This window comes from Chelmon rostratus, chromosome 12 (genome assembly GCF_017976325.1).
Source record: "Chelmon rostratus isolate fCheRos1 chromosome 12, fCheRos1.pri, whole genome shotgun sequence".
NCBI classification, from domain to species: Eukaryota; Metazoa; Chordata; class Actinopteri; order Chaetodontiformes; family Chaetodontidae; genus Chelmon; species Chelmon rostratus.
The window spans coordinates 20,660,608-20,686,189 of NC_055669.1; the positions used below are offsets into that span (position 1 = coordinate 20,660,608).

Sequence of the window (25,582 nt, forward strand, 5' to 3'; positions counted from 1 at the left end):
CGCGGCAGCCAAAGTGCGAAATGGGAAACGTAGTTCAAAAGCTAAGGCTTCGATTTTTTAAGTTTTCTCCGTAAATGTATAGTCTATGTAGGTTTCTTGCCCAAGGATAATCTGGAATTAATAAAGAGTGTTTAAGTTGTGGTGTCATTCTGATCTTAACCACAAGCCTGCTGTTATACAAGCCTGTGTACAAGAGAAACTGTCAAACACATTTTGAATAGCAACTACAATCTAAATTTGGTGAAACCGCTTGCTATTCTGAATCATGTGTACTTTCCCATGTGCTGTGGTTGGACTCAGCAGACTGGTGGTCATCCTGACATATGAAACACATTAGCCCTCTGATCTTTGTTGGCACCGTGTGCTCTAAAACCCACAGCTGCAATGGCGAAATGAGGTCGTGATTCAATATCATAAAAAAGACAAACAAGGTCTCATTGTGCGTCTGGTACATTAGTCTGTGCAAACTGCTGTTGCATGCCAATTGGGAACAGAATCAGTGATAGGGCACCCTGCTGCCTTTTGAAAATGCACTGGCATTACAAAGAGCATTTGTGTGCGGCGGTGAGAGATTGGCATCGGTAAACGCTCCCTTTCCCCTCCGCTTGCATGAGACGGTCAGTGAGCACTGGAACACCTGTTGACCAGAATGGCATAATAACAACTTTGTTTCCCCAGGAAATGATGCGTTTCCTGACTCGGGCAACACTAGGCTCAGAGACAAGCAGGAGACAAGCAACTGGGTGGACAAACATTTGCTGTTCCACTCATTCTGTGCACTTTTCACACATATTTTTTTTTTAAATCAGACGCCTTTCTATGAAACAAAGCAGTCCATGTCACCAAACTTTTCTTTATTTGGCATGAGACTGGGATTTAGCAGACCATAATTGTAAAAATACATTATTCATATACACCTCTAGTAAAAAACACTATTGAAAACATATCTAAAAATATACAGTGAAACATAACAGCAGAATAAAAACAATTTGCAGGGGTAAAGGAGTGGTGTAGGGGGTATTTTACAAGGTAACTGAGGAATGCTAACACAAAACCGTCCTCTGCCCTCAGTCCTCTGGTATGGCCCAGACATTTGGTGCCCATGTGTGCCCGCACTTCAGAAGAGACAGTTCATGCACTTCACGGCCTTGCTGCCGTAGTCCACGCACTCAGGTCCGATGCACTGGCAGCAGGCGTTGTGAAACCAGCGGTACTTGGATCCTCCCATTGACTCACAGTATAGTTTACACTGACGGATAGACACGCAGTCGTCAAAGTAGACCACTGTGCACATGTTTTCTGAAATAAAAAGCACAGGCGAAGACGGAGGCATGAGTCACAGATCCAGTAAACGTGGTTCAGAAAAACAAGCAACATTTTAAAGCCATTACCTTTAACCCTCAATGTTCCTACTTTTACAACAGGGGTGAAATTAATTTGCTGCAACTAAGCATCACCATATGTTTTGGTGAGCTTAATGAGTTAACTCCTCGGCTCTGTGGGAACACTCTTATGAGCGTGTCTTTATAGCAAATAGAACTGGCTTAGAGGTGGACGGCCAAAACAGCTGCAAATGAAAATAAAGAAATGACAGCAGAGCAGCACTTTTAACCCGGTCACAATTCCCTGAACTACAGTTCTTTGTAAACCCGACCCAATCTGAACTGGTCTAAAGACTTTGTAGTCTACTTCAGCTCTGGGTCGAGCCTGATTTTATTACCACGGGTCTTAGCGAAAGGCCATAACTGCAAATGAAAAATTTGACTGGACCTGACAGAACCAGAAGACTAAGTAATAATAAAGCATGTGAGCAAGGCATGATTTTTTTCTAATGTAGTTCAACTTATTTAGAAAATTCATTGGTGATGTGGATGTGACGCAAGTTCTGCACAGGGGCTTAAAACCACTGAGAGGCAGCAAACTCAAAGTCAAGTGACTGACCACGCTTTCTTGATCAAGGTCTATCAGCAACACTGGATGGCTTCTCTCCAATAGGGCTGCAACTATCAATTATTTTATCACTGTTGTTTTATTGTTGAATAACCTGTTTCAACCCAGAGCCCAAGTGGTCTAATAGTCTAAAACTCAAAGATACTCGATCTTCAATGGCATAAAAACAGAGAAAAGCAGCACATTCTCTTGTTTGACCTTTGGCTTGATAAATGACTTAAATTATAAACAGATTTTTTTTATTTTTAATAGGTTCTTTCAGAATTTTGTCCCATTTTCTCAGGCGCCATCGGAGCTTTGGGCTGTTTTGTTTAGTATGGACGGATCCTGGTTCATGGTAAACAGTCACGGCCAGCGAAGGAAGATCTTCATATTTTATAAGCTCATCATATGTTTTATGTGTCGAATCGTAATCTGCCAAGTAATTATTAACTATCACTTTCAATGAAATGAAGCAGAGTAAAAGTGCAATATTTCCAAAGCAAATTAGAAGTCTAAATTAGCATAAAATGGAAATGTGTCTTTTTTGAGGACGTCCACAATGTTTTGGGCTAATTTTACCCTAAAAAGAAAAAAAAGTCCCCAGAGAAGAGGGACCGAAACAGATCTAACTGTTCCAGCACTACCTTGCGTGTCGTAGCTGGCGTGGATGCTGTTGCCAGGCACGGAGACATTCTGGGGCTGGTTGTCGAGCGACTCCAGGAAGGACACCAGGTTCTCGTGGTGGGAGAGCTCCTCGGCGACGGGGAAGGACACCACCATCATGTTGATCGGCGCGTCGCCTTCCGTGAGGGCGCGGAACAGCGAGGGGATCGGACGGTGCAGCTCCTCCACGGTGCTCTTCGACGTGGCCGGGGAGTCGCTGTAGTTCTTTGGGTTACACATCCCTGATATAAAAAGATGGATAAACATTAAAGGGTCGTGGTGCATCTTAAGAGAATTACCTGCCATAATGTCCCAGGTAGTCTGGATAATCCTGGCTTTACTGTCAACACTTAATGACTTTCTACCAAGAGCACTGTGCCTGAATAGAAACTACTGAATTTAAGACACCAACCAAACTCTGTAGACATTTCTTAATATTTAAAACAAAAAAAAACATATTTGATTTATTCAGGAAACTTTTAAGATGTATTTTCTGTCCGGTGGAGAACACTGACTTTTAATTAAAGATCATTTAGCATAAAAACAGCACAATTTTGTGATGTTTAAATTGAAGATTACAGAACGTAAACTCTTCTTTACGTCATTAATTCAAAGATATTAGCAAGGACGTGTCGCTAGTCTTCGACGCAAATTACAGGCATGGAGGCAGAAATGTCACATCTTAAAACCTGGGCAAACAAAACATCTAAGCATCCAACTATCTGCATGCTGAGATAGCACAAGTTTGTTTTTCTTTGGTGATTCGGGTGAACTGAGCCCTGAAGCACTCTGGCAGGGCAGGGAGTTCATTTGCAGATCTTACTCAAACTAGACACGTTTAACAGCTAAATGCTTTCACACATGATTTCAGGGCAGTTTTGTAAAACCACACGGCTGTCAAGAGTATCTTGTCTCAATTAAGGTCTTTTTAACACTTCATTTAATATCCAAATACAGTAGTAATCACTTGACAAAGTCCCCACATCCTCAGATATGATCTTCCTAACCCTTTGAATGAGTCAAAGTGAATTACAGCTAATGGGTAAATCATTTAATGGGGAACGGAGTTTGACAGAGGAATTGGATTACAAGCCAACGCTAAAAGCCGAGCCAGAGCAGCTGGTTTAGATAAAGCGTACACATGGGTCCTCCCTCTCTCCTCCTCCCCTCCTCGAAAATACAAACTGTCCTCTCCCCGCCGCTCCTCCACTGGGCTGCTCTAACCACTCGCAGATACACACTTCAAAGTGGCCAGCGTTTGGCACAGTAACATGTTTGGAGTGGAAACTTACTTAAAGTGGTCATAAGGCTAGCGCTGCAAGAAAAAATAAAAACAGATAACTGAAAAATATACTTGCTTAAAGCTACAGGCCATCCTCTGTGTAATGTAAAAAGGCCTGTCCAAGAGGAAAACTCCACCACAACATCTGTGCAGCTGCAGCAGCAGCAGCAGCAGCAGCGAGTTCAGCGCTCTGTGTCAGATACTTGTATTCATGTTCCACATGAAAGAGCTGCAGTAAAGCCTCCTTGTCAGCACATACGGCAATATCTGTCCGTCAAAGCTGATCTGAGAGTTTACTGGTTTTAAAGGGCAGGGCCAGAAGGGTAGCCGAGGATGGTTCCCCCCTCCAAAGCGCCTACCTGAGTCAGATACAGGACCAGATGCCCCTGGATCAGAACCTCTGCATGCAGTGACTGTTAACAAGTCTTGTTGGAAAGTCAAACAAACAACGAGAGACGCAAAAGGACCACAAAGAGAAGTGAAACGATTATGATGAGACACAGAGTGACTAAAGAGAGATGTAAAACAATGAGAAAAAGGGCCAAAATGATCAGACGGAGAGGCAGAATCCCAAAAAAGACACTCAAAGAACCACAATCAGATGCAAAACAACCACACATGCATGCAAAACAGCACACACGACTAAATAACGACTAAAACAACCACAAAGAGATGACCACAAAATGACACTGAAAAGAAAGGCGTAACAATTAAAAAGAAACAAAAAAAAAATGCCACAAAAAGATGCAAAACGACCACAAACAGATGCTGAATGACCACGAAGAGACACAAAACGACACTGGCCACTTAAAAGAGAGGTATAGCAACTAAAAGGAAACAAAAAAATGACCGCAAAGAGATGCAGGAAGACCGCAAAGAGACACAAAGCATGCAAAGTGACACTAAGAACGAAACACTGAAAGGAAACACAAAATCACCTACAAGGCCAGACACAAACAACACGAGAAAACAGCCACAAAGAAACTCCCATGTTAGCAGGGGTCGGGGGGTTTCAGGTGTCTGCGTCCAGGGGCTCATTGTCTCCTAACCAGGACATTTTTACTCATTTTACGAACATGCCCCCGTTCTCTGAATCTGTGCCAGTCAGACATGTCTGAGAGGCGAGAGAGGCATCAACCCGCCAAATGTTTCCTTGTTTCACAAATCCGGTTGTTTTGGATCTGGCTGCGAGCTTCGCCCCCGCTGCAGCTCGGCAGGAGGCTGAAAGTCAAAGTTCACTTGAGCAGGTCGACCTCCTCGTCCCCTCTCTCTTCCGGCTTCTCCGCGCTTTGATCTTCTCGAGGACTTGTCCACATGTGGAGGTGCGGCTCAGCAGCGACTGTATTCCTTTTAATTTCCTCTGCAGTCCTAAACGGAGCTCCTCTTGGCTCTGCATTGCATTAACCTCCACGGCACCGTCAGTGTCTGGCTCCACTCGCCTCACACTCGTCTCGTATCGGAGCAGCGGCGCTCTGAACAAACTGGTCCCTTCTTTGAAGCGTCTCGGCTGTCGAGCGCATTGCAGCCACAGCGTCAGTTTTCACGGGCTTTTTACAGGGAGAAAGTGTTCTGCAGCAGATTAACAGCACTGAGACTCAAGTGTCACATATGTGGAAAGATATCAGTGCCAGAATAATGTTAAACATGTTTTAATCACGTATGATCAGTTACTGCTGTACTTTCTACTTCCCTGTACATAATGACTTGTTTTTACATTGTTCATATACTGAGCACTTTCTTGTGGCTAATGCTGCAACTTAACCTCATTCTGCTGTATATACTGGCCATTATTAACATATCATAGCTGCATTCACTCATTATGTACATTTTTGTATCTGATTTTTTTTATCTATTTTAAACATTTAACATCACATTACCCTTATCAGAGGTAAATGTATCCTTCTGTGCATTCATTCATTTACATTTACTTTAAACACCAGTTAGCACTCCTAAAAAGTATATAAATATTGAATAGATGGTTTATAACATACTGTATTGTTGGTATAAGCAGATAAGTTTAAGTTCATTAATGCATGTAGGCAACACAAGTGGAATAATACAGATTACATCTTCTCAGGAGATGTTAATAAATGCTGCACAACTTAAAGCTGCTTAAAACTGCATAACAGTGTGTTATATATCATTTATTAAATGGTTATAAAAGGCTCAGAAATGATAAATAGTCTGTTTCATGCAACCAGATCAAATCTTATTTTGGGTTCTGATTAGCTGTGCCACGAACGGGATCTATTTAATGGATGACAGATAAAGATGTTAAAGAGGATCTGTCACTATCGTAAACTCTGAAAATCCAAATGTTCGAGAAAAACACATTTCTGTTGCAAACTTTGAACAACAACAATGTATTCTCTTAAAACCGAAAAAACTGGACTTCAAATGTTGTTTTTTGGCACAAGCGGAACAACCAGCGGCAGCACCAGACGAGGAAGTCTTAAAATGTAGATTTTTCTTTGTGTTTTGGCCTTTCGTTCACAAACAAACGCAGTTTTAGGTCACTGAAATCGGAGCTTTTGGATCCTTCCAGGGTGAAACTCCGGTTGCAGTGTTGACGTGTAAACAGGGACATTTCTGGAGTTTTTGGCAGACGTGGCCAAACAATGCTGGTGCTAGCTGTGCTAACAGGACTTTTTACATGTTTACACATTAATGCACAGTTACTCCACTTTTATTGACGACTAAATCTGAATACAGAGTTTCTGCATCACTTTAAACAATTTTTTAAATGCAGTCCCAACACAAACCTGACAGATTCTGATTTATGCAGCTCAAATGCAGTCTTTGCTGGCTCTGATCTGTTTTGCAGACGTTCAGCTCAGCAGACACCACCAGCCGTGTGTCATGCCGAACTGCCTGTTTGTACCTGCTAAGTCACTGGTAGTCCATTTAAAACAGGACAGCGGGCCAGACCGTCAACTTTTTCCAAGTCCAAAATAACATGCTGACTAACAGTGGTCAGCTTTAAAATATGCTGCTAATGAATGAGACGCTGCACTCACCCACGCAGTCGCAGCACTCTTCCCACAGGTTCCCCAGACAGAGCATGCACTCTTTACAGCACGAGCAGTTCCCATCAGACGGACGGCACTGGCACAGCTCCTGCAGGGCACGCACGCGCACACACACACACACACACACCACATTATTAAAGTATAAAACAGTATTTGTCACTTATTTAGGCTTTAAATCAGGGTTGTCCTTATCCCAAAATCCTCCGTTTTGCTATTTGCTATTTGTCATAAAATTGGGAAAATCCATGAGGTATCAATGTGATGTTTTGATGAGAAACATTAGAGTTAAAGGCCCCTCCCAATTTATATTTAGTACTAGTACTAGTTTTAGAACTCATAATCATACAATAGGCTCAGTAGTTTACATCAATTTACATGTTGTCCTGTAGCTACATGTGCGCACTGTTACGTAACAGTGGATACATGTACTGTTATGAAACAGTACTCTAATGGTACATCGTTAGTACAAATAATTATCCCTTAAATTGGGAAGCGTTATGCTGTACGATGCCTTCACAGTGTTTTGTTGCAACTTGTTTGAAATGTTTGCTGCTTCAAATTCAGAATAAGCAGATATTTACAAAAACCAATAAAGTTGATTATGTGAAACATTAAATATATCGTCTTTGTACTGTTTTTAATTGAGTAAATGTTAAATTAGCAAATGATCACATTCTGTTTTATTGCTGTTATCAGGGTTGCATTTATGAAATTTTGTTTAACATTAAATTTCAATACACAGGATCCAGGTCTGAAAGGTGAAAACCACACAGCATGCAGACGTGCTGCACAAACAGAGGAAAGAGCTTCATGCACAGTAACTGTCACCAGACGCATTACAAGACAGCTGCAGTCTGCACGTGGCGAGCGTCTGCAGAACGCTGTGATACCAAATAAACCTCTGCTGTATTTCCATTCATGAACAAGGCAGGTCCCCACACGTCAAAGGTCTCAAATCATTGTCCTGAGTGGTTTCACACTGAGGCTCAGCAGGCAGTGGGGCAATGTAACTAAGTACTGCACTCAAGTACTTGTACTTTACTTTAGAATTTCCATTTTATGCTACTTTACACTTCTACTCCACCACACGTATTGAGCTTATTATTGCATTAAATGTATCTGACAGCTGCAGCTGGAATGAAATTAAACAACAGTAAGTTAAAATTAGCTCAGCCTCATATCCTTTTTTATAGTTCATTACAACTTGGGTCTAATTTTCATTTCATCATCAGACACATTCAGTGGAGTTTACAACCTGTCAGCAAAACAAGGCAACAGTGCAACAAAAACAAGGATAAAAAGTCATAATTTCCACAAAAGAGAGGATAAATGGTGTAAGTTGGATCTATGGTAGAGTTTAATACTGAACATTTCAGGCGTTTTATGTGATTTCTCACAGTTTTTAAACACAGTGCTGGTTCACTGGGTTCATTTCTGTATTATGCCTCCTCATACGCAGGCTTGTCAACACAGGGGGGGAAAAAAAGCGCTCTTGCAGAAAATTTCTCATGTAGCTTTTTATAGAAGGAAGGTAATATTATTACAAGAGCTTCTGCAAACATCCAAAAACACGAAGCCTCTGCTGATCACATAACTCTTCTGCAAACACTTAGATAAAAAAAAAAACGCTTCATTCCTCAACTGCAGTTTGTCTCCGGGGGGGACGTGGAGACAGCGAAGGAAACCGAAATGTGTAGGTGGGATTGAAAAGTGGGTGAGACTGCCAGGGGAGTTCCTCTTTCTCCCCCCTCTGCTCCCTCCTGACACAGAACAGGGAGCACATTCCTCTCAGTCAAGGTCACCGCGATGAGGGAGGCGGCAGGAGGGAGAAGAAAACACCTGGAGAACAGAACATGGCAGCCGCTGCTCCCCCCCCAGCAACACACTTTCCCCCTCCCTTTCTCCCTGAGCTTTTTTCCCCCCCTTTGTTCAGTCTCTCCTCCCTCCTCCTTTTCATACTCTTCTCCCCGTCATGTTGCCTCACTCTTTTCTGTTTTCCTACCCTTTCTCTCCCCCCGCTGCTCCTTTATATCTTCGCAGAGGCCATCTCCTACACGTAAACAGTCTGAGCGATGATAAAAGACTCTCCAATGACTCACCAGTGAGGGATTGCAAAACCACACACAGTTCACTTAATCACCAGCCTCTCAATCCCCAAACCTCTGATCAAGATGTGATGCCACGAGTAATTACGACTCTCAAAGGTGGAATTATAAAAACTAAACAGCTGCCCCGGAGGAAAAACACGCATCTCCTGTTTCACAAATGTGATTTCTGTTTTTTTTTTTTTTTTACTTTTTAAAATGTAAGTATAAGAGGCTGAAATGGACATGGAGCTGGAGCCAGAAGGCGGCTAGCTTGGCTTAGTTTAGCAAGATCGCCAAAAGTAAACATTCAAGCGTGCCCCTCTAAATATACACATTCACCTTCTTAGATGAGCAGACGCCTCTCAGTTGGGAGGTGATAGCTTAGCATGAATACTGGAAGCAGATGGAACAGCTAGCCTCGCTCTGCACCTATAAAGCTCACTAATTGTTTAATCTGAACTCAGGCAAAAATGTGCAAACTACACTTTGTGGTTTTAGAGGGACAGCTAGGAGGTTTAGCTTAGTTTAGCATTAATGCTAGCTAGTATGGCTCTGCCCAAAGGTCAAAATATATCGTCATTTTTACAATCATTTAATACAGGATAAACAAACGAGATATAATGTGTTGATCAGTGAGCTCTGTAGGTGCTGGTCGGTGGATTTTTGACAGAGCCACATTAGCGGTTTCCCTGTTTATGCTAGCTAAGCTAACTGTCTCCTAGCTTAGCGCGAAGATAGAGTGGTGTTGATCTTTTCATCTAACTCTTATCAAGAAAGCAAATGAATGCATTTCCCAAAATGTCAAACTATTCCTAAAAACAATGCAAATTTGTGGGTGTTTGTGAATCCAGTGGATTCTTGGCTGACAGCACCCTGAAGAAGATTTCACCCAAAGCTAACGGCTTCAACAATCATTAAGTCATGAATCTTAATAAACACACACACAGAAAACTTAGACGAGACTTTCATCCAAACATGGTGACGTGCAGAAGGACAAAGAGACGTCGACTGCTTGAGCCTTAAAACAACCCGAGGCTGAAAACAGCGTCCACGGTTTGATTCTGGCTGCAGACGTTTGTTGCACGTCAATCCCCTCATTCCTCTCTGTTCCTGTCAGCCTTCCAATAAAGACACAATGCAACAATAATCTTCCAATCATTTATCAAACAAAAACAGGCAAACGCTCTCCGGTTCCAGCTTCTTAAATCTGAGAACTCGCTGCCTTTCTTTGTCTCATATTAGAGCAAACTGTCTCTCTTTGGGTTTTGGACTGCTTGGTTGGACAAAAGAAGCAATTAGAAGACGTCACCATTCTGACATTTTGCAGAATAAAGTATCGTAAAAACTGCTGGACACATTAGTTTAACAATCTGCATTTGCGACCCCTCCGAACGCCAGTTTCCTCACTGAAATGAATGAGATTATCTCGGCGGCTTCGACAGCTCTCATTAGGCTTCCGTCGCCTCTCAGGCGGAAACTGCTGCGATCAGTCAAAACTCAGCTGCAGCGGGACAAAAGGACTCCGGAGGGAAAGTGAACGTGTGCTGCCTCGTCCTGCCGTGCGACCGCTGCCGTGTGTTAACTCTGAAATCTGCCGCCACGCCCTGCTAAACAGCCCGGCCTGCACAGAGGATCTCTCCCAACTTTATATTTCCCTCGACCAACCTCCCCCCACAGACGTACACACCTCCTCCTGACCTTAGCCTCCCCTCCCTCCCTCCTCTCATGTTCCCCCACCCTCGGGGGTTCTGGGGAATTCAGACAAATGACTTGAGATGGCAGCAGAGCGTAAAAAGCGAGCGTCGGACGGCAGATCCCACTAATCACCGGCAGCTTCTACGGAGGAACTACAGGCGGAGCGGTTTCTCCTCCACGGCACACGCACCATCGCTCTCGCCTCTGACAGCTAGCGAGTTGGTGTCGGCGGGGTCGGGGAAGCTGCAGAGCTCTGTCGTCCCGGCCGATGATTCACCAGGCGAAATAAGCCACCTGGAAGCAGAGAAGGCCGAGCGGAGCCACAAATGTTGTGTGGATCACAGGAGGTTTGAATTTTGCACAAAGTGAGTCCAGGAGGAACAGGAGTTGGCGGTTTGGTAGCGATAAGTTTGTGCCAAAAAACGCTTAAAAACACAGGCTGCAATCTAAAAAACAGGCCACTGGAGAGTTTGCTCCCTGTGAAAAACACAAAGAAGTCGAGAAAATTATGTATTTTTCTCAAATTTTGGCTTGAACAGCAGCTTTGATAATGAATGAATGAATGAATTAAGTCATTTATCAAGCAAGTGCTGCTTTTAGCTTTTTTTAATGTGACGGTTTTCAGTTAAACATCTTTAGTTTTTGTGCTGTCGGTCTGACTGCAGTCTGAAGACTCTGAGACATTTATATTATATTTAGATATATTTAGAAAATATAATTTTTGTTTTTATCCTTGATGCAAAGATCAGAAAGTCAAAGTAACTCAGAAGGTTCCTTTGTAATTTGCTCTATTGTGTTTCTAAAGTTAGAAACTGAATTATCTGTTGTTGTCTGTATGTTTTTGGTTTGTTTTTGACGGTTTCTGCTTTGAGAGCTACGTTTAACTGAATATCTTCTTATTTGAAGTACTTGTGCACTGCAGGTCAGTTGCTGCAAGGTGAGTTTCCCTTGAAGCAACATGAGATTTAGTAAAGTTTAGGCACACTTTGTCCAGACTGGGACAGGAACAAGGCTTGTGACCAACTGGGCAAAGTGTCCAGGGGCCGGAGATGCCTGAGGACCCAGATTCACTGGGTGCCAACTGGTTTTAGGCAATCTATCGCACATTTATGAAGGAATCTGAACCACTAAACTGAGGCTGAACCTGCAGTTTTGGCGTGAGTCACAAGAAACTGGGTTTATTTGGTTCAAATTATGGCTGCACCTTGTGATTACTTGGATTTATTTACCTTTGGTTATTAAAATACATCAGAAAATAGTGCAAAGCGTTCACCACACTGCCCCAGAGACCAAGGTGACAAACTGCTTGTGTTCCAAAACTCAAAGAGATTCAGTTTATAATGTTTTATCAATGAGAAAAGCTTCAAATCTGCACAATATCAATGTTTGGCAATAAATCAATAATCAACACTGCTGCATATAAACTTTCTGTTGATATGGGTGTCTTGGTAGGATTAATGATAAAGACACACAACATAATAATAAACATCTCCTAAAAGTCTCCTTGTTCTGTCAGTGGATTCAATTTATCGACCAACTGTTCTAAAGGTTCTGCCATTCGTTCTTCACCCACTCCGTCTCCTTTCCAAACAAAAATATCTCTTTGTAGACAAAGTTCAACTTCCTGTGACCGACCTCAGCTACCTGCAACAGCTGCCTGCAGCGAACTCACACAGGTGAAATGTCCACTGAGGTTAAACACAGTACTTTAAAGATGTTAATGGGAGGGGCAGGGCCACTAAACACACACACACACACACACACACACACACACAGAGAGAGAGGACAAATTTGACCTGACAGGTGGTGGAAATACTGGCCAGCACTTCTCTTCATTTTTTTCCCCAAAAATAACACGAACGAATGACAGAATCCGTCTTGACTCCGGGGTCCCGCCCCTCACCCACCGGGCCTCAGACGTGACGGAAAAAGTGACAGAAAGGAAGTGATGCCAGAAAGTCAACAGAAGTCAAAAGTCAGAGGGCTTGATGTGAAAATAAAAGAGGGAGCCCTCACATAACTCAGAACTAGCTGCTCTCAAACACCACGACCTGGAAGTGACCTGCAGGCGCCGTGCAGGTAGAGAACAGGTGTGCACGAGGCCGCACAGTCAGACTGACATCCCTGCTCCTCTGCTGCTCGCCTTCCTTCCAGACTTCACTTGGCTTATCGAAGGAATGTATCTGCATTCTTCACAACAGATTCCAGCTTTGTTCTCAAGTCCAGATCCCCATCAGGACACGGGCCGATTTCAACTTGAGTTTGGCTACTGCTGGATTTTTTTTTTTATATATGTGAAGTATTTGGGCGAAACTGAGCTGCATCAAGACTCAACAACAGCTGAGACATGTTTTCTTTGGCCACCAGTCGAAGGAATGCTACTGCACATCTTGAGTCTGTCCTGCCAGTTTAATGCTCGTTTAAATAGCACTAAGAGCAAGTTAGGTTCTGACTGCTCTGCTGCCGCTCCTGACGTGAGCTCCACTCCGGCTGCAGACGGCATTTAATTTGTGTTCTTGTCAGAAGAAACAACTGTCTCTGTTTACACAAAACAGATGTAACACTGGAGGATAAAAAGCCTGAACTTGGCTGCTCTCGCATAGAAATTTCCAGCTTTATTCAGCAGAAAAGCTCAGTGAAGTTCAGCACGCATAAGATTAGATTATGTGTCTGCAGCCATGAAGTCACCTCAGCAAGGTGATGCTTGTTTGTGAGCGGTGTCGTGGAGATTTCTGTGGACATTTTTAAAACAATTGTGGGATTTCTGGAGATGCAAGCCACACTTTCATGTAGTTTAATAGTGGTTTGACACTGACGAACAGAACCCCATGGATTATATTACAAATTAAAAGTGTGGACACTAATATCTGCTATAAATGCAGGTTAATTTTACAGATCTGTTGATTTCTTTGATCGTGAGTCAGAAAATCAATGTGGCCACGTTTCAGAAGGGGAAGGATGAGCTGTTCATGAAAAAACTGTTGTGCAAATCAAACATACAGCATCCAACGCTCACAGAGAGTGCACAGATAGAGCGTGGAGACCTTTGTGTCCTTTACCTGGATGAGACACTTGCTGACGTCGCTCGCGCAGAGGGCTTTGTTGCAGCCGGAGGTCACAGACAGCCCTGACAGGAGGAAGAGGAGAGCGGCGGCGGCGGGGAGGATCAGCTCACCAGGCCTCATCCTGACGGCTCACCAGCACGGCACTGGAAAACACCTACATCAACACGAGACGCAGAACCTCAGACACCGGGGCAAAGACAAGCAAACAAAACTTCATCACTGACATTCCACAAGAGGAAGCGAGGAGCTGCAGTTGGTGCATAACAGGACATAAAAGACACACTTTGAATATGTAAACCGGCACAGAGGCTTTCCTCATACGCAGCTGTGAAAAGGATCTGATTCTCTTTACATTTTAAACTAAACACTAACAGTGAATGGTGTGTTTTTTCCCTTTATTCCTTTGTGTGCTTCATAAAGCACAGGATGTCTGAAATCTTAATTGTGATGCTCAAGCTCACACATCAGGGCTAGAAAGTGACGCAAAGAGTCGATTTAAATGTGTGAGAAATACAGTGAAAAATCACAGCTTCGTCCCGCAGAACCAGCACAAACTTTGACATGTAAGCATCACATTTCTAAAAGGGCCTGCGTCACATTTCATTCAAAGCCAGCACACGCTCACGTTACTGTGGAATAACAACACACACACACACATCTGGCAACATCAGCTTCCTTCACCTATTTTTTCTTTCCAAGCACAGCGCGTTAACACACCGTCTAATCCCGCCGCTCTGCTCTCACACTTCCCCACTTTGCTGCACATTGTTCCATTTCACATGAAGAGAGACAACATGTGAGGAACATTAGCTCCCTCAGAACATGAAGGCGTTTCTTCACCTCTTTCTGCGCTCATCGCTAACGCCAGAACTTTGTTCCGCTCGCACGCAGCTACGAGAGAATCGAGCGCAGAAAACTGCGAAACAAAGCAGACGGAAGAGGCTTCAAACTCACCACAACGCTGTTGACGAGCTCGCGACGTTTCTTCTTGAGAGGGAGTGCGGCTGTTTTCTCTTTGAACTTCTCCAGGATGGTGTTCTGCCGCCGCTCAAGTGTCCACTGCGTCCAGAGGGCGTCAGTCTCTCCGCAGCAGAAAGCGACAGGCAGTCGGGCGCCTTAAAGGCACACACTCCATTTTCTACCCAACGTCTGCGGAGGCAAACACCGGGCCTCAGGTCACACACACACCGGCTCAGTGTCTTCGGGGTAACGGGCATGAATGATCCGCCTCACCGCAACACAAACACAACCATGAGACGACATTTACGGCCGCGCCTCGCTGGAGATGAGTGCGTAAAAGTCCTGTGCGTAAAATATCCGTTTATCTCTTTTTAGCCCAAACTCCGGCCATTGCCTGGCTGTCCCTGTGGGCTCTGTTTGGCTTCTTTTACACAAGAAAATCTCCTCTCTCAAAGCCACCCCCACTCCATTAAACAGCCCTTTGTCTCCGCTCTTATCAGCGGCCTGGTGAGTGCGCTCATTAGGTGAGAAAGGGCGATTCGGAAGCTGTGAAGCTGCGCAGACTTCCCGCTGAGGAGCGTCCCTGCGCTCGTTTGTAGCAGCCCTGCAGAAATGCTCTGATGGGCCATTTAACTCCACAGGTGTTTACACGTGTTTCCCCCGGGCTTCATCAAGCCCACAACAGGCCCCGCTTCCAGCCTGAAGGGCAGGAAGGTCAGCGAGGAACGCACGCCTTCACGTCCAGGCAGGGTTGTTCAAGTTTCAGTCAAATTCAAGAAGAACGATTCATTTCACAAAGTTAATGTCAGCCAACAAAAAGACGCCAAAGTTATTCTTGTATCTGAAGAAATCCTGGTCATGACGTTCAGAGGAAGCATGAGTCACGTGTTCAAAGTGACGGTTGTGGGTTAAAACGAGCAGTTTGAGGCGAAAGTGACTCAGTTTGTCAAATTACACCGACGTTCTACCCAACAAGTCCGCTCATGTGGGTGCTTTTCTGTGCTAATGAGCAAATATTGTTGCACAAGGTTAAAAACTCTCAGCTGCCAGTTAATTACACATCAGACTCAAACTAAAGTAAATCTAACTGTCATGTGGTTTACAAAGTTCACTTTTAGCCACTTTGGAGGCTTTGTCATGTTCTGATATAGGTTTATGATGTTTAGGCTGACCCGGTGGATGTTAATGGGGGTAAAAATACAAACTAAACATACTTTGTTAAAGTACAAGAACTAGTTGAGGACAAGAACTGCAAAATAGTCTTTGTACTATCGGTGTATTATCCCCAGCTAATCTTAATAATATGACTGACCTACAGTATGCAGTACATACAGTATACATTTGTAATTAGTGTCAGTGACAGTATGTCTCACTTTACTACTGGTGCAGTAAGTATTTTACTCACAATCGACAATGCAATTAAAAGCAAAATGTTAAGTAAAAGTTAAAGTACATAAGTAGGGTATTAGCAGCAAGCTGTACTTAAAGTACCAAAGGTAAAAGTACACATTATGCAAAATGGTACCACTCAGATTATATTTATCATGCATATCACTGGACTACTATTACTGATGCAATAATGTGTAAGCAGCATTTTGATATTATTCAAATCTTAAAAAGTGAGATGAAGTCAAAGTTTTGCTATGAACGATTGCATATTCACAGATTCTGGATTTTTCAATTTGGAAGAAAACTGCGAGATTTTAGGAAATTTTAATTAAATAATTTTTACCTTTTTTTGGAAAAAACATAGCAGACACAAATAATTATTCCAAGCAGTAAGTATATAAACACATATAGCAAGTGTGTAGGTAAGGGGAAAGGGTCGAGAACAACAAATATGAAAAGCTTCTTAAGCTGCTGAAAACGTTTGCAGCCTAAAGTATTTACTGGATACTGCAGCAACATCTTATTTTTACTTCAATCCGCATCAGCAGTCACTGAGCCAGAGTGACACAGCAGAGTTACTAATTTTTGATATTTAGGGATATCTACAGCTATCTCATCACACTTAACCTCACTTCAAGCACATCAAGTTGACTGGATGTGCAGTGCTGTGTACAGCGACATCTACTGGCTGAGGACAATACTGCTATCTACACTCAGTAACCAGTCAACTTTTGTCATTGTTGCGACATAAAAAAGTAAAATAATTATAGGATTAATCAGTCGATTTCAGATCTAATTTCTTGAGCAGCAAGATTAATGACGCTAAAACCAACTTTTAATTTCACAACAAATAAAATTTATTCAATTATATATTACAAATATGTACAAGTCATGTAACAAGTAAATATTAAAATAGACATTTTTTAGAACTATCGTTCAAAAGGCATTATGTTGAAAAAATAGGTTTTGTTGTTGTGATCTCACATTGAAACTTTAAAAGTTGCTTTGTTTTTTGTTTTCTTTTGTTTGCTTTTTTTTGTTTCCTTGGAAGCCACAACAGACTTTAATGCGCGCGAGACACAATGGACAACACATGAGGAGTGAGGCCGCAAAAAGGACAGAACACAATGGCGCAAAAAAAGCTGGAACACTTCAGTAAACCTCACAATTAAGTCCACAGTACAGCTTTTTAGGAAAAAAGTACAAACAACGCAACACATGCACAGCATTTAATTGCCAAAGTCAAAAAACACCAGCTGTGGCGTGGAACTCCAGATGAGGAAGGAAGAGAAACAGTAAAAACAAAAAACACAACAGAAGCCAACACATGCTTAAGAGTTTAAGCCAACAACAAGAACATCACGGACAAAGAGGACACTCGATATAAAAACCAACTTTGGTCCATTAAAACATAAGACAGAACAAGTTTACAATCAAAATATCTATTATTTTTTGTTTTTACAGGTTTAAAACAATAATTACATGACTATTTACAAATGCACAATTGTTTATGTATAAAATAAGTTAAAAAATTAAGAGCACAGTCTGTACACAATGTATGAACACTCACTTTGAAAACAATTGAAATCTTTCAGTTGTGTGACCCTGCTTGATGAGGAGCAGTAGCAGGTGGTTGTCATCCACGTTTTGCTTCTTGCTGCAGCTCCCTGCACTGCCCACCCAGCTTTTGGTCTCTGCTCCCTGGGCTTCATCCGTGGCCTGGACCCCCGTGTTCTGTGCGAGGAACCGCCAGTCCCCCGTTCCCCGCTCCCCGTGGTGGGCGTGCCGTTTTGGACTGTAAGAGCTCAGGAGTAAAATCGTCTCTTTTCCAAGTGCTCTTTTGTATTGCCGCCACATTCTAAGTGCTACACGTTTCCTTTTCCTCGAATGTGTGGGCTGCCTCTCGTGTCCGTAATGTGGCCGCCGCTGTGGCAAAGCACGTCTGTCCTACAGCTCATATCGGGGTGAGGTCAAAGTCGTCGTTGACCTCCACGAGCGGGATGTAGAACTCAGGGATCTCGAAGATACTGGTGGACTTGTAGGTGGCCGGGTCCAGCTCCTGCAGTTTGAGCTGCCACTCCAAACGCTGCACAGCGTTCAGGGCCGCCGCCTCGTGCTGCTGCCTCATCAGAAGACACGTCTGTGGAGGGAAAAGACACAAAATTATTATCTCATGCAAACAGATGTTCTTCTTTAGATCAAGAATGTCTATTTGTCCAGAAAAGAGCCCAAAGATGAATCCAAAAATGTACAAAATCCACTATAAAACTAAGCACCTGGCACACATTGACCTAAAGATGCTGCATCTTTTGCCTACAAAAAAAGCAATAACTAACTCTGCATTTCTGTTAATATCTTCTGAAAGAAAATACCAACTTCAAGGAACTTCATAATGTGATAAAGTGAAAAGAAACAGGATAACCCAATAATCTGGATTCACCAAATGCCACAGAGTGCAGTGTTTACATTTTTCAGCTCTCTGTGCCAGAAGCTCAGTTTACTCACACAGAGAACAACATTCACTGAGTGCTGTTGTTTGTTCCACTAATCTTGTTTTCAGTTAATATAGTCGTCAAAATAGGCCATTGAAACCTGTACTTTGTGACACACACAGCTAGGACGTCCCTTTATGTAAGGAGCTGCTTACTGGATGTTACTGTCTGTAGTCCAAACCTGCTGAACTGAATTCAGACTTTTTAATCCATAACTGTCACGTGTTTCCTGCAGCAGTGTTCGTGTACAGCTTGAGCCTGGTATTCCTGCCATCTAGGATTTCTTTTTGTATGTGAAGTAAAATAACCACTTGTAAAATACTACACACTGATTATGGCTAGAATTGTTTCTTTTCTGTGTATTAAAAACAAGTCAAAGAAAGACAGCAACTGGTGGCATCACCACGTCATACTTTTATCTGGCTGTGAGACACCAGAGCAGATAGAAACAGCCTGAAACTGAGTGGCGTCTATCAGTGAAGTTGAGGATTGCAGCCATCTGAATAACTCTCGCCTCACAGTGAAAGTCAATGAGAAAGTCACTCTGTAGAGTCAATGCTTGGTTTGTCCGGTCTGGGCTAATGGCGGGCTGAGAAGATGGCTGCATTGGATCACAGACACCTTATAATAAAACAAGAAGGTTTTTGAGGGTGAAAAAGCAAAAAAAATCGCTTGCTGAACAATTCTGCCCGTCGTGTGAAGTTGAAAGACCACATTTACTGGGAGAAAATCCACAATTTTGCTGAATAAGAGCACTTGATCTAGAAACGTTTCTGGTATTCACTGGAAAAGTCAACGATCACTACTTACTCTACGCTGAGTTTAAAGAGTGTTCTTCCCTACACTTGTGCCTTGTGTTTAATGGAGGTGGGGCAGCGAAAACAGTCACAGCGATCTTACTTTCAGTTTATCAAACTTGTCGTCAACATCTTGTAACCAGGACATGAACTGCCTGGCGTTGAATCGGTCTCTCACTGACGTTTTGCCATCATCACTCTGTGAACCAAACACAAAAACAACCCGTCAAACACAGAGTATTTCTATACATTTTGTAGGAGGTGAAGAAGAACCTCACACTTACAACCACTGCTCCATGATGCTTACCTGGACGTCTTGAGGCATGTTGTACACTTCAGCATCCAATAAAACTGTACAGGCACTGAAAGGCAGAGTCTGGTTGGCCAGTGTTCTGGCTGCCCGGTAATGGACTCGTAGGACTTCCTGTTCATTTGAAACAATCAGCTTTTCCTGATGGAAGGAACAGAATGAGTACAAATTAATCCTGTAACTTCAACCTTTAAGGTAGTGTTAAACCTTGTACAAAGTAACTTGAGCACTGATGCCTTGTTAAAGTCTTCAGGAGGGTGTAAGAGCGTACCACACAGCTTGAAAATGCTGAGAGACTTTCCAAAAAAGGCATTTTTACAATTTGGTCTATTTTCAGCAGCTACAAGTGGCACTAAAAACGTCTGGAAATATTCAACCCAACCAAAACAAAAAGCTCCAAGAGTAAAACTACGTACCCTCTCAATGCTGTGCTGTAGTCGTAGTTTCATACGGACAACCTCTTGTTGTTTGAACATCTCTTTCAGCTGCTCAGGTAATGATGGAGGTGGAGTTATCTGTTCAAACAGTGGAGAAGGAGACGGTTCAAAACACTTAATCAACGCTGCAATGTTATGTCTGAGGAGTCACCATGGAGATATCAAAAGAATATACTGATCAAGTCAGTTTAGTTTACTTTTCCTTCCACTTGGCTGAATATTTACTCAACACTATATAAACTGATAATGTAGCTGATATCTGATCAGAGTGTGACACACCCAAGTAAATTAGGGCGCTTTCACACTGTAGTTCAGTTCAGTGTATATCGTGTCGTCCAGTCTGTCTTCATTCCAGGTTGTTACAAACAAACCAAGAGGATCAGCAGATGGACGTAATAGTAGTTTAGCTCTTGAATTCATGGTAAACTCATATCTACTATGACAAAATCCTTTGGTTGGTCTGCTTTGCTTTGCCATCTTATTCGATTCATCTGCGGTGTACGAATGAACTGAACAAGATCACATGAAAAGGTGGACCTCGGTCCAATTACAGCTGGACTGACTGTTTTCACATATGCCTAGACAAACTGAACCAAACAGGCAACCACACTAGAGTTTTTAAATCGAACAGGTTTGGTCAGAAATGAACCTGACGGACAGAACAATCTCAAATTAATGTCACAAATACTGTGCAAGTTGACAAACAAAGCAACCCTAAAACCATAAAAAATATCTGCCCCAGTTTTACAAACATCTGAAAAGAAATGAAGAAGAACTCACTGTTGGTATACAGAGCTTGCTGAGTGGGTTCCCATCTAAGAGGTAGGATCCGTTGAAGGTCACATATTCGTCATAATACTGTGGTGGTTGCGGGGTGACGCTGCACAACACTTTGCGCTTCTCCTCGATCTTCCTCCGGATGTGCAGGAACTCGTAGTAAGGGTTGGCCCTCTCCGTCTGGTAGGGTTGAATCTCCTCCAGCTTTATGGAGTCCACAATAGCAGCCAGAGACTGCTGGCCTCTCTCCTTCTCCTGCTGAGTCGCGGAGCATGACTGGGAGGTCGACACTTTAGGCATCTTTCGCTTGCGTGGATGGGGCACGTGGACGTCTACATCCTCGTCAGAGCGAAGCTTGACTTTAGCCCCCGAAGAATCAGAATCCCGGTCTCCAGACTGCGGAGAGGAGCTCCCCGAGGCGCTGCTGCTGAAGTCAGTCTGAGCTGCGAAGTGGATGGTGCTTTGGCTCGGCTCCTCTCCAGACGAAGATGTCTCTGGTTTCTCATCGGCAGGGGTCACCTCCATCGGTTCTGAGCTGGCCTCTGATCTAGATTCGGAAGAGCTCTCTGTAGGCAGGCTGCCCTCAACTGAAGAACTCTCTGCGGGAACAGAAACGGCAGCACCGCCGCTGTTCTCCGAGCTCTGCAGGACATCATTCATCTCTTCAGCCTTGTGTTCAGGGCTCGCACTGTGGCACGGTGCTGGGGGCAAACTATCCTTTTTCTCCATCTGGGCATCAGGACATGAACCTGCAGCGTCACTGGAGGGTCTTGATTTCTTGCAGTCCTGGTTATTTACATCCATATCCTCTTGAGTACATTCAGACTCCGAGCTCGTTTTGCAAAATTCTGGCAAGGACTCCCCTGACGTGGAGCTGGGAATGTGCGAACTGGTGGACGGCACAGGACTTCCTACATCCTCTGTTCTGGAGCTTTCTGTAACGGTCTCCACACTGTCTTGTTCTGCTCTATCAGCACTCTCCAGAGGTTTGTCTTTATGCTCAGAAACATGTGTGGTACCCGATTCTGTCTGCTGCAAGCTCTCAGTCCCAGAAACAGCGAGTGGTTCCCTTTGCTGGAAGGTTTTTGTGTTTGTGAGCACTGACGGCTCTGCAGAAAGACAAGCTGCAGGTATCGACGGCTGATCAGAATCCTTGTTACTACACTCTGCCTGTGAGTTCTCTGTCAGACACTGGGTGTCCCTCACAACAGGAGGATCAGAAGAGGAAAGGGTTTTCTGCTCTGTTGACCCTGGTTGAGATCCACCACACTCTGGAAGTGTCTGGTTTTTACTCTCAGGGTCTTTGTTTGACATTTGTGGTGTTAAACCACCAGGCGTGCCCCCTTCTCTCTCTGCGACTGAATCAGTAACTGAATTCGTACATTGTTGACTAGTGAGGCTCTCCTCTGGGTCTGCTGAGGTCTCCCTTGTCCTCAGCTCCTCAGTAGGCTGGCTGGGTTTTGGCAGATTTTCAACAGCTTTGCCTTCGGTCGATGAGTTGGCATCCTCGTCCAGAATAGCCCTGAGGTACGGTGATTCATGTCTGCCGGACAGCAGCGTCCGATTACTTTGCGGCACATCTGGAAGACTATTGCAATCTTTATCGTGAACAGACGGCGACCTGGTGGCTTGAATGACGAGGGAAGACTGGAGGAATGCAGGCTGAGAGTCTGAGGCTTCCATGTTCATGTCAGAGTCATATTCAACATGTTTGGGTGTTAATGTCGTCGCCTGACACGAATCCTCTGAGCTAGCGACAGAAACCAAGGACACGGACCTGGACATGGGGCCGCAGCGTTCACTCTCTGGTCTGGGTGATCTGGTCAGACAGTTTTCAACAGCTGACATGACCTTTGCGCTGATAGAGGGCAGACTCTTTCCATCAAGCGACATTGCTCTGGAGCTGGTGCCGTCCTTCAGAGGTTTATCCCTGCTGTGGACATCGGAGGCTTCAGAGCTTTTTGAGCGCATGAGCTCTTTACTCAAGCACGGTTCAGTCTTCGTTCTGTCCTTAGGCTTGGACTTGCCTGGGTCTGCCAGTGGCCTGTGTTTAAGCCTTTCCCGCTCTTTTTGTTTGATTTTCTCCAGGTGTTTGCGATGCCACTGCTCAATCTCCTGGTCCTTCAGGCTGAGCATGCGCTCAAAGCTGGTCTGCATCAAGTCATCATTCACAAGCCTTTTCTCTTTGGGCTTGGTGTCTCGTGTTGCTGGCGAGGATTTTGATTTGGCCTTGTCTGCATCCGTCTCGATGGTTTTGGCCTTGCTGATTTTAGCCTGCTGGGAGCGGTCTTTGTGCCGGTCCTTATCCTTGTCCTTGTGTTTATCTGAGTCTCTGTCCCGGTCTCTCCGGTCACGATCCTTCTCGGGTGTTCTCACAACTTCCTCCTTTGATTTTGCAGATAAGGACTTGCTGCTCTCGGACAGATAGCTCTTCTTCTCTTCTAAAAGCAATTTCAGATTGGAGCTCGAGGAAGTCCCATCTTTAATTTTCTCTCTTTTTTTCCTGTCACAGTCCTTTTCTTTTGGACGATCAGATTTACTATGATCTGTGGTCTTCTCCGCAGGTTTTCCTTTCTTATCAGAGTTTGTGCGTTCCTTCTCTCTGTGATCTCCAACATTATATTCTCTGTCCTGCCTGTCCCTATCAGACCGTTTGTCGAACTTATCTTTATTTTTCCTGCTGTCCTCGTGCTTTTTTGTTGTGGAAAAAGATTTCAGTTTTTCGTTCTCTTTGTAGTTTTTATCACCAGGCGAGTGGGAAGAAATTGCTCCTGTTCTTTCTTTTTCCTTCCAACGATCCACTGAATTCTGTGGTTCAGCTTTGTCAGAGTGCTCCACTTTAACCTTTTTTTCCTTGTCAGGATGCCTTTTCTCCATTTTTTCTGAATCCTTCTCCTTTCCTGGGAGCCTCTTGTCAGTTTTCTCGCGTGAGCCTTTCTCAGAGGGCTCCAGCTGTTCTTGATCAGCTGTGATCCCACTTATGGGTTTCTCCTCTGTCTCCTCTTTCATGCTGTTGCTCTGCAGCGTCTCCTCAGGAATCCGCCCTGAGCCGTGGCAGTCCACCTTCTCGTCACGCTCGCTCAGTTTTGAATCCTTTACCTTCTCCTCTTTACCAGCAGCCTCCTTCCGCTCTTTTTTCACCGCCTTGTCTTTTTCTCGCTCCTCTCTCGGCCTCTTTTCCTTGCTGCTGGAGTGTTTCTCCTTTGTGTTTCTCTCATCTTTGACAGGAGAGGAGTCAGAGGTCTTCTGAAGCGAGCTATTGTCTTCACCTTCCTTTTTCACTGGCAGAGATTCATCCGTCTCATCACTTTTGAAAAAATTTTCTTTCCAGAACTCTCTGTCAAACTCCAAATTCCTGTGGCTGTCTTTCCTGGCCTCCTTCTGCCTGTGGCGGCTCCGTTCTGCCTCGTACTCCCTCCTGTGTTTGTCTTTCTCCTTGTGTTTAAGTTTATGCTTCTTTACTACTTTGCCATCTAAATCGGTCTTCCGTAAGGCACCTTCAGCGCCGTCTATACTGTTTCCTATGCTGCCGTCTTTGTAAGGACTCGATAGACTGTCGTCCCCGTCTACACTGGGGTCTTTCTGTTGATGTTTGCTCTTTTCCTTATGCTTGCACCCCTTGGTGCTGGAGCCTTCAGTGCAGTAGTCTGTGTCTGTGTAGTGGTTGTATTTGACACCGTCCACCGGACATGAGCTGTCACTTATGGAAATGCACATCTTAGTATTTTCCTGTTTGAGTGGTGTTTGTTTGTCTGTCAGGCTGTGGTTCAGTTTTGGAGACTTTATGGATGACAAATGAAAGAGGTGGACGGATGAGTCATCTTTAGGACTGAAAGACATCTTGAAGGAGTCTTCCTCTCGACCCTTTTCTGTGCTCTCAGACACAGTTGCGAGAGAGAGGACCAAAGTTTTGCTGTTCTCCTTCCCGTCTTCTTGGTTTTCCTTGTTTTTATTCTGGCTTTTGCTCTTCCTCTTGACTTTGCCCTTCTCCTTTTGCTCAGCATTCTCCTTTTTAGATCTTGTGTCTGCCTTGATGCCCTCCGAGCTCTGAGAGCAGGTGGGGGAGTTCCTTTTCTCTGGAAGGCTCTCCATTTCATCGCTGGAGGTATCGGAGCTGCAGTGAACACGAGACGTTGTCTTCTGCTTTTTGGACTTGGAGGAGGAATCCCCTTTGCTACTCTGCTTTCCTGCCACATGATTCCTATCTTTGTCCTCCTTCTCCCGCTGCCGTAGTTCCCTCCGGAGGATGTGTCTGTCGTTCAGGGCTTTACTGAGATCCTCCTCCTCTTCCTCGTCCTTGAACTCATACTCATCCAGCCCTGGAACAGACGATGATGCTTTTGTGGGTGGTTTGCCATCTGAGTCCTTTTCAGTATCAGAGTCTTCCATGTTGTCATCCACACTGGATGGATTGACAGACGGTGGGTCTTCAGACTCTGCAGAGATGAGAGGATCAGTGTTACAATTATACAATAAAGGTCAATCAAACAATTTATGCTTTAATAGAAACACAAGCAGATGCTGAAGATGACAGGATATATCCAAGGTTTAACTAAGTTCAATTATATTATGTTCCCTTGGTGGAAAAAATCCTGAACCTTCAATAAAATGTTTTATAGTGCATATAAAACTTTCAGAATTGTGACTGCAAATCACTCCATAAATAT

At 43.9% G+C, this 25,582-nt stretch overlaps 2 protein-coding genes across 3 annotated transcripts in view; both read right to left on the minus strand.

The window, feature by feature from the left end:
* Positions 1–837: 837 nt before the first annotated feature.
* Positions 838–14,857, minus strand: twsg1a (twisted gastrulation BMP signaling modulator 1a). The gene is made up of 5 exons (XM_041948431.1): positions 14,708–14,857; positions 13,748–13,907; positions 6,895–6,994; positions 2,577–2,837; positions 838–1,299 (listed from the first exon to the last, which is right to left on the minus strand). The coding sequence occupies exons 2-5, from the start codon at positions 13,871–13,873 to the stop codon at positions 1,118–1,120; spliced, it is 669 nt and encodes a 222-aa protein (XP_041804365.1). The 5' UTR covers positions 13,874–13,907; positions 14,708–14,857; the 3' UTR covers positions 838–1,117.
* Positions 14,858–16,937: 2,080 nt separating this feature from the next.
* The window catches only part of ankrd12 (ankyrin repeat domain 12), a 35,280-nt gene continuing 26,635 nt past the window's right edge, over positions 16,938–25,582 (minus strand). For both annotated transcript variants that reach the window (XM_041948430.1, XM_041948429.1), the window contains 5 exons: positions 20,919–25,351; positions 20,118–20,216; positions 19,699–19,842; positions 19,495–19,590; positions 16,938–18,242 (listed from right to left, as the gene is read on the minus strand). In XM_041948430.1, the coding sequence (XP_041804364.1) occupies positions 18,057–18,242; positions 19,495–19,590; positions 19,699–19,842; positions 20,118–20,216; positions 20,919–25,351 (4,958 nt within the window). In that variant the 3' untranslated portion in view covers positions 16,938–18,056. The remainder of the gene's footprint in view (positions 18,243–19,494; positions 19,591–19,698; positions 19,843–20,117; positions 20,217–20,918; positions 25,352–25,582) is intronic.